The following is a 9,540-nucleotide window of genomic DNA, read 5'->3' on the forward strand; positions in this document are numbered from 1 at the left end:
AGACTCTGTCATTGTAGAAGTTCCAAGGTGTCGAGTACCTCAAAAACAGAGAAAAATTTTGATCTACTCCCATCAGAGATTTTTGTCAAAACAAATCAAATGTGTTGTGACACGATTGTTAATAGAAGAGCATAGGTGAATTAGCCCTGTGACATCCCCAAGCTGCTCTGCATCCAAGTAAAAGAGGAGATTCAGTGTAAGAGAGGGCAAAAAAAAAGGCACACAGCTCTTACAGCGTGAGGTCAAACCTGAGACTGCTGGTGACATGAAAGCGCACCAAAATCCTGTGACAGCCCGGTATTTCATATGTGAAAGGGGTATTTACAGTTGTCCTCACCTCTTTCTGGACTAGCTGCCTCTGTTCCTTCCCCTGTGCTTTGTCAAAAAGGGGAGGTGCAATGGTCCCTAGTCCAGTCCTGTGCCGTTATAAATGGCCCTCCTCCTCTTCTCACCTGTGATGTCGAGTGCATGTAAGCTTTGCAGAGAGACTGTCCCGCAAAGTCTCTGCACCCAACTTGCATTGGCAAGCACCTAGCCTTCCAGTCTGTCAACCATGTATAAGCTGGTCTCCTTAAATTCCATAAGTTCATAAACTTTCCAACTAGAGACTACAACATACTGGACCAGATTAACTAACATTCCATCAACTTACAAGGCTGCAGCAGCTCCCCATTTTGGTATATCAGATCACATATCTGATCATTCTGGCAACACGCTGAAGACACTCTGATCCCCGCATGCCACACAGCCTCACCACGCCCCCCCCAGACCACAGCCACCACCACGGATGAGCGGAACTGGAAGAGAGAAAGCGCCAGGTGTACCCTGGCTCCTATATATAGAGCTGTGATCCCCGCCCATAAATCAATGCCACAGGGGGACACAGCGCCCCACTGTGAAGGGGAGAAAGCCATGCTCGGGCCACATCATGGTAGGAGTAACCTCCAGGATTAACCTTCTCCTAAACATCAGCAAGACCAAGGAGGTAAATAATGGAGATCCAGAAAGACTGCACACGCTCGCCTCTAGATACACGAGGATGCGGTGGAGCGTGTGAACAGCATAAAGCACCTGGGCATCTGCATTTACTCTGACCTCTCCTGGACTGAGAACACCTCAAACCTGGTGAAGAAGGCCCAGCAACGGCTCTTCTTTTTCAGGAAGTTGAGGCCGACTGGACTCTCCTCTCAGCTACTCACAAACTTCTACAGAGCTGTTCCCCAGAGCTGTTAAAACAATCGCCGCCCTATAGTGAAACACTCACATCCACCTACAGAAGTCTCACACACTCACCTTCTCTCTCACATAGACACATACATTATATCATGTTCTCATGATGACAATAAAGACTCTTGATTCTTCATCTACAGTTCCCCTCCTTGATTCTGCTTTCACTTTCTGAGTTTCCATACAGTTTACCAGATCATCCATGAGGTCAAACACAGTCCTCCTCCCTGAACTCAACCATTAGCTATCACAACTGATTACGTAATGATGCACCACAGATACCATATATTAGTCAACCAGGAATCATGATTCCCTCCAGGAATGACCCGGTGCTAACTATAACTGCAACGAAGGTAGACGTCCTATTTGATAGAGGTTAACTACTAGGACAAGATACAGAGAAGACAGATGAACGAGAAGCCTGAAGCAGGTCAGTCTTTATCTAAGATGTATGACAGCTGCCATTTAATTAAGGTTTCAGTTTAGTTTTGTTGCTGTATTCTGTTGTGAAACTACATTATGTGGTAAATGCATGTTAATGTGTTTTTTGGTTAGTCACTCCTGTCATTGAGTGTTTCTCTGATCTCTTTCATTGCAGGTTGATGGAAAACTACACGTACAACAGTGTCTGGCTGCAGCTGGAGGGTTTACAACTCTCCAAAGAATATGTGTACCCAGTTTTTCTCCTCTTATTTTTTTCCTACATTTTTATCATAGTCACTAACGCCGGAATTGTGGTCCTGATTTTCTATGACAAGATCCTTCATCAGCCCATGTATCTGCTTTTCTGCAACCTGCCATTTAATGACATCCTGGGGAATTCAGTCATGGTTCCACGTCTGCTTGTAGACCTCCTGCAGCCTCCATCTGAGCGTTTCATCAGTTATTATGAGTGTGCAATCCAAGCTTTCGCCACACAGTTGTTTGGCACTGTTTCCCACACTGTTCTCATGATCATGGCTTTTGACAGATATGTGGCCATCTGCAATCCTCTGCGCTATGGAGCCATAATGACCAACAAGATGGTGGTGAAGCTGACGGTGTCTGCCTGGGGAGTGGCCGTCGTTCTGGTTGGGGTTCTGCTTGGTCTGACCATTCGATTGAACACATGCAGGACTCTGATCACTAATCCTTACTGTGACAACCCCTCTCTGTTCAAACTCTCCTGTGAGAGTGTGGTCATCAACAACATCTACGGCATCACGTTCACTGTGGTTCTGCTCACAGCTTCTATCGGCACCCTGGTTATCACCTACACTAAGATCACAGTTGTGTGTCTGACCAGTAAAAGCAAGTCTCTGAACAGTAAAGCCTTGAAGACCTGTAGCACTCATCTGGTCGCATATCTGATAATGATATTTAGTGGACTGTCAATTATTGCTCTGCATCGTTATCCACAGTATGCAATCTACAGAAAATTCTGCACCATTTTCTTTCACATTGTCCCCTGCAGCCTCAACCCCATAATTTATGGAGTTCAGTCCAAAGAGATAAGAAAGTACTTGTCAAAGTTTAGTGTGTCCAAGAAAATTTCCCCATAATCAGAGAGACCTCTGTCTCTTTTTCTGTCTCTGCCTGGCCAGTCTCAATCAGATGTTTGTGCCCATATGAGCTGAGTTGCGCTTCAGGTTTTTTCTTGCCGGTGTTGCCCCAGTACTGCTCAGAAGATTTTAGTCTCTGGATAAAGTACAACTATTCATTTCAATATAAAGCAAACAAAGTTAATAAACCTAAAACGATGAGTTAAGCCCCTTGTAACAGAACTATTTTGTGGCAAAGAACCAGTTTTACAAATAAAGCTGCATGTTTATTTCTAGACATCAGAGAGAAGCGCATTAGTAAGGACATTGCTGGCTTTCGGACACTTTCCAGATAGCAACAAGATATCAACATTTGTAACTTTGTTACCTCTTTTTAAGAACTGTCAGCGTCCAGAGGTGACCTGAATGTTCTTTATGCATTTCTCTGATCTGTGGTGTCAATGCAATTACATTTGAATTCATTGGAACACAAGTTTGTGTCAATGTATGTCAGTCTAAGGAAAAAATACCGAAATGTTGTTTATCAGAATGTTCTGTAAAAACACTGCAAAAATTATAACTGAAGTAAGATGACATGGAAATAAAGGCATAACATGCTGGCATTTTTGTCTTTCAAAATTATTGTACTTAGTAAACATTTTTTGTGTTTGACGGTGTCAAGCCGTGACTCGAAGCAGGACTCAGAATGCAGAGATATCGAATGACAAAAGGCTTTTATTGGATTCTCCGGAGGTCTCAGACAGAGAGACAAACAAATGGCTACAAAAAACCTAGACGTTAACTCTAACTACTGAGAAAAAAAAACTCTCCAGGAGGAGGAAAAACTCAAATCAAAGAAACAAATCGAGAAACACAAAAACACTCCGAATGGAGGAAAACCGCAGGACTAAGGATCTAAACTAAGGAAAGAATTAACAAACAAAAATTCACTCTTCGAGAGGAATAACTGGCGCACTAGGCAACATGACACATGGAGGGAAATAGGGGACAGGTGGAAACGAAACAAGAGGAGAATTACTTTTCAAAATAAAACAGGAAATGACAGGACAAAACAAAACCAAGACAAGACACCCTCACCACGGTGTGATAGACGGTTGGACTCACTGAAGTGTTTCTGGTCCACTGCTACAGGTACACAGTAATAAGCATCGTATCCTTTTCTTCTCTTAACATATTAAACCACATAACGAAGAAATGTAATTCAATGAGTCATTGTTAGTCTGATCAGATTAGGTAGACACGTATTACTACTATTACAACTGTTTATTTGTTATTTGTGATTCTACTTACTATAAACTAAGTTACCAACTATTGTTAATCAGACTGACCATCTTTTTCCAAGTTAAAGTTAGCCAGCATTGTTCTAATATCTCATTTGAAAAATAAAGTTTGTAATTACATTTATCATGATACACAAGCAGAACTGTCTTTGTGATTATTTTTGACTTGACACATTCAGTAGTTGTTTTTGTCACGCCGTGGTGAGGGTGTCTTGTCTTGGGGTTGTTTTGTCCTGTCATTTCCTGTTTTATTTTGAAAAGTAATTCTCCTCTCGTTTCAGGTCACTTGCCCTTCCTCATGTGTCACCAGTCTGATTGTCTTCCCTGATTCCTGATTGTGTCCACCTGTCCCCTATTTCCCTCCATGTGTTCAAGTAGTCTGTGTTCCCCTTGTCTCGTGCCAGGGTGTTATCGTCCTCAACCTGTTCTCGTGCCTTGTTTCATGTCTTCATCCAGAGAAGTTTTCAAGTAAGCCTGTGAATCCTCTCGAAGAGAGAGTTTTTGTTTGATTAGGTCTTTTCTTAGTTTAGATCCTTAGTCCTGAGGTTTTCCTCCATTCGGAGTGTTTTGTGTTTTTTTGATTTGTTTCTTTGATTTGAGTTTTCCTCCTTCTGGAGAGATTTTTCGTTTTCAGTAGTCAGATTAACGTCTAGGTTTTTTTTGTAGCCATTTGTTTGTCCCTCTGTGAGGGATCTCTGAAGAATCCAAATAAAGCCTTTTGTCATTTCTTATCTCTGCATTCTGAGTCCTGCTTTGAGTCTCGGCCTGACAGTTTTGTATTCATCTTGCTAAATCTGAATGCTCAGATTAATGAATAATAATGAGTCACGTAAAATCTTGTGAGTAATATGAGCTTAAGTACTGCTTAAAATAATTACTGGACAGGTTCTTAAACTTCTACAGTTTCAAATAATTTCTATTGTTTTAACCTTATAATACAGTAGTAAAGTCAAGTTGTAGTAAGTTAATGTTTAAGATGACAATTATTGCGATTCTAAAAGTTGTAGATCAACACAAACAGAACATTTTTAACTTATTAAAACATAATCATAAGAGCAATGAAAGTACTTAGTGTAAACTCATAACTATTGTTATTGACTAAACTGTTCTGTCTGTCAACCCTTTAGCAAACTAGTGAGAACTCTGCTCAGATCTCATTTGAAAAAAATATCAAATAAAATATCATGACCAGAAGAAGAAATGCCATTGTGATTATTTTTAGTAGTTCTTTTACATTCATCTTCCTAAACATTAATTCTGAAATAAATTTATTAAAATTAGTAGTGTGAACTCAAAATTAGTTTAGAGGTCCTAATAACATAGTATAGAATATAGTATAGTACAGTAGAGTATTGCTGGCTATCAGGACAATCGTCCATTTTTTTAAATTAAATATCCAGAGTTTATATATTCAGAATGTTAGAGTAATATTATTATTATTATTATTATTATTATTATTTGATATTAAATATTCAAAATGATGATTTCAAGTACAGGAAAGTTTTCTTTCAGCCTCATTTGCATCTTATTTTCAAACAATTAATGGAATCTAGTTTACAGTTGCACATCAACATTAAGAGGAAGCAGTAATATGGAAAAAATTAGTAGGTTAAAATGAGACCTGCTGTGATTCTAAACGTTTTAGCTGGATACAGACAAGTGCACAACTACTTTGTCAAAGTTTGAATTTCTTATTTCAAAGGCCTCATATATTTCATCTATTTACTTTTGATCTTTATTTAATACAAAATATACTCAGAATTTAAATACTGAGTGCTTTACCAAGCTTTGATTTTGAGTAATATGGACTTTTTATTGATTAGTAAGTTCATCATAGGCACTCAAAATCAGTTTTGTTGTATTTTTATGAATATATGGACTCAAGTTTACAATTTTATATCATAACACATCAGTAATATAGAAATGACATCGAGAAACATATTTTATCATATATTTAATAAAATGTTTCTTTTATTTTGTATCAGATTAATGTTTGTTTGATGCCATGAAAGTTCCTCTAAAGTCAAGCCAAAGTAAGTAGAGCTCCCCCTGGTGGCTGGAGGCTGCAGTATAGGTCATAAGCTCCACCCCCTCCATGTTAGTGGGCAGGACTTGGGCCAAACCAAAAAGCAAGATTAATTTTGATTGATTACAATAAAATATCATTCATTTTTAATCTATGTTAATGGCATTTCATTTTGCATGAGAAAACAGACTCCAGAAAGAGGGAATATATACAAGCCAGCATTGCCAGCTTGTATTTGTCTTAGTTTGTCTTGATTTGTCTCAGCCTGGGCGACACATTAGCCCAAGTGCTAATAGAAGCCTTAACTAACATATGCCTGGTGATAATGTGCTATTTGAAGGTTTTTTTTTTGTTTTGTTTTTGGTCTTCAAATGTCCCATTGAGAGGACCAACGTGCCGGTGACTCCTCTGCAGCAGAGAGTCACCATTCATACTTCATACAACATTAATCTGCATGTCTATGTAAGAGCTAAAACAATAGACAGCATGGAACAACATGGAAAGAAAAAAAAATCTTCATTCTGTGATACTAATCTCAGCCGGGGTTACTTCCTCCCACATAGAGCAGAATATTGATGTAAATTAATGTCATTTGTGTTACACATATACCAAAACACAGATTATGGTAAATTACTGTATGTCCATACATACATGTGGAGTCCACTACATAGTTAGTCTGAACAACCGTATCCACCTCTGCTAACAGATAGCCACCAGCAATAAAATTACAAACTTATCCCCACAGGAAAACTATTGCACTAGACTCATAAGAGACTGAAGACTAAACAGACTAAAGATAAAACATTATATTATAAATGAAGAAGATTAACCCAAAAGTTTAATAAATTAAATGTTAACTTCTCTTTTGTTCATAGCAATAAGTTCTCCTGTTTGCACCACATAACACTGAGTTGATTTTGACCACACACTGTAGTTGGGCCCCACGTTGTTGGTGTGCTCACTGCGACAGAGCCCCATTATGTAGTAAATATGAGTACACACACTGACACACACATTTAGTTATATTCTCATAAAAACTCTTGATTCTTGATCTACAGTCCTGGTCTACAGTTCCCCTACCAGATCCTCCATGAGGTCAAACATTGTCCTCTTCCAAAACCTCCCTGAACTGAACCATTAACCATCACAGTTGATTACGTAATGTTGCACCACAGATATCTGAATCCACCAGGAACCCTGATTCCCTTCAGGAAAGACCTCATGCTACTATATATATATGTATATATAACTGCAATCAAGGAAGATGAAGGTTTAGTGCCAGGACAAGAGACAGAGAAGACTGATGAAGAAGAAGCCTGAAGCAGGTCAGTCTTTATCTAAGATGTGTGACAGTTGCTACTTAATTAAGGTTTCAGTTCTGTTGCTGTATTCTGTGGTGAAACTACATTATGCAGTAAATGCATGATGTTTGTGGGGTTTTTCATTCACTCCTGTCACTGGGTGTTTCTCTGATCTCTGTCATTTCAGACTAATGGAAAACTACACATACAACAGTGTCATGCTGCAGCTGGAAGGATTACAATTCTCCAAATACTCTGTGTACCCTGTCTTTCTCTTCTTATTTTTCTCATACATTTTTATAATGTTTATGAATGTTGGCATAGTAGTCCTGGTTTTCATTGACAAAAGCCTTCATCAGCCCATGTACCTTCTCTTCTGCAACCTGCCTGTTAATGACCTTATTGGGAATTCTATCATGGTTCCCCGTCTGCTGGTAGACATCCTGCAGCCTCCGTCTGAGCGTTTCATCAGTTATTATGAGTGTGTGGTCCAAGCTTTCAGCACACACATGTTCGGCACTGCTTCCCACACCGTCCTCATGATCATGGCTTTTGACAGATATGTGGCCATCTGCAATCCTCTGCGCTACGGAGCCATAATGAGCAACAAGATGGTGATGAAGCTGACGGTGTCTGCCTGGGGAGTGGCCTTCCTTCTGGTCGGGATTCTGCTCGGTCTGACCATCCGACTGAACCGATGCAGGACTCTGATCACTAATCCTTACTGTGACAACGCCTCTCTGTTCAAACTCTCCTGTGAGAGTGTGGTCATCAACAACATCTACGGCCTCACGTTCACTGTGGTTCTGTTCACAGCTTCTATCGGCAGCATGGTTATCACCTACACTAAGATCACAGTAGTGTGTGTGACCAGCAAAAGCAAGTCTCTGAACAGTAAAGCCTTGAAGACCTGCAGTACTCATCTAGTTGTGTATTTGATAATGTTGATCACTGGATTTATTGTCATCACTCTGCATCGTTTCCCTCAGTACTCAGACTACAGGAAATTTTCTGCTATTCTGTTCCACATCATCCCTGGCAGCATGAACCCCATAATCTACGGAGTTCAGTCTGCAGAAATCTGCAAGTCCTTGTCCAAATTATTCCGATCAAAGCCAGTCATGCCACTGTTCTGACCTGATAATATTAGTGTATAAAACCGTAAGAGTTGACACTAATTTTGAAAAGTAGGTTGGACTAAATTGTTTGATATTTATCGTCCTGATTAATATGAAATATGCTCTAAATGCTGTTGTGCTGTGTTCAATCCTGAAGCACTTGGGTTGTCTCCAGAGTTTTCAGTTAAGTTTTTTGTTAGTTGAAGGTTTTTTCAGGTTTCAGTATTGATTTATTTAGCTTAACAAGGTATAATTTAAAACACAGTTACAATTCTAAGAGCACCAGATGTCTCCACTGATTCCTCTTTAAGCTTGTTGTGTTGACTTTGGAACAGTAGTAGCTCAGGAGTTAGACTGGTCGTCCAATAACCGAAAAGTTGCTGGTTCAATTCTTCCCTATCCCTAGTCCTTGAACCCTTGGGCAAGACACTTAACCACCTTGCTCCCAGTGTGTGTGAGTGAGTGATGTCGGTGGGAGAGGCCGTAGACACAGATTGGCAGCTACGTTTGTTCACCCCATAGGGCAGCTGTGACCACTGAGGTAGGGTACCGGGGTGTGACTGTGTGAGCAAACGAATAATGCAATTAATTGTAATTGTAAAGCTCTTTAAAAGCCAGTGATAAGGCACTATATAAAACCAATGCATTAATACTATTGACAAAATTGTCCAACTTTAAAAAGACTCAAAATAAAGATTTATTTACACATAAATTTGGTGTAGAAGACAGTGGAGTACAGCAACATGCGGTGTGTTTCATTTATAGTTTTAGGGGTGTGACTATGAAAATAGTTCTACAGGCACATGTTTCTAATCCTTGAATCCATGTCTCTGTTCTAACTGAGGGTCTATGAATGTTGTTGAAAATAATTCTTAACGTAAATAATCTTCAGGATATTAAAGCATTACATTTATATAAAGCTTCTACAGTATGGCAAACAATGAAACATGTCTCTTCCTGTCTGTTGTAAGCTCTTGCCTCTTCCTGCACATCTGATTTGAGGTGAGTGCTTCAAACAACAGGTTTTCTTTGTTTTTGAGGAAATAT

The 9,540-nt window shown here is 39.5% G+C and overlaps 2 protein-coding genes across 2 annotated transcripts; both read left to right on the forward strand.

Moving 5' to 3' along the window:
• The first annotated feature begins 1,826 nt into the window (after positions 1–1,826).
• Positions 1,827–2,768, forward strand: LOC125021569 (olfactory receptor 146-like). The gene has a single exon (XM_047607683.1). It carries the CDS (start codon positions 1,830–1,832, stop codon positions 2,766–2,768), a length of 939 nt encoding a protein of 312 aa, XP_047463639.1. The 5' UTR covers positions 1,827–1,829.
• A 4,576-nt stretch (positions 2,769–7,344) lies between these two features.
• LOC125021516 (olfactory receptor 52N5-like) lies at positions 7,345–9,306 on the forward strand. Its single transcript, XM_047607627.1, has 2 exons — positions 7,345–7,399; positions 7,563–9,306. Exon 2 carries the CDS (start codon positions 7,567–7,569, stop codon positions 8,509–8,511), a length of 945 nt encoding a protein of 314 aa, XP_047463583.1. The 5' UTR covers positions 7,345–7,399; positions 7,563–7,566; the 3' UTR covers positions 8,512–9,306.
• Positions 9,307–9,540: the final 234 nt, after the last annotated feature.

Source organism: Mugil cephalus, chromosome 15 (genome assembly GCF_022458985.1).
Source record: "Mugil cephalus isolate CIBA_MC_2020 chromosome 15, CIBA_Mcephalus_1.1, whole genome shotgun sequence".
NCBI lineage: Eukaryota > Metazoa > Chordata > Actinopteri > Mugiliformes > Mugilidae > Mugil > Mugil cephalus.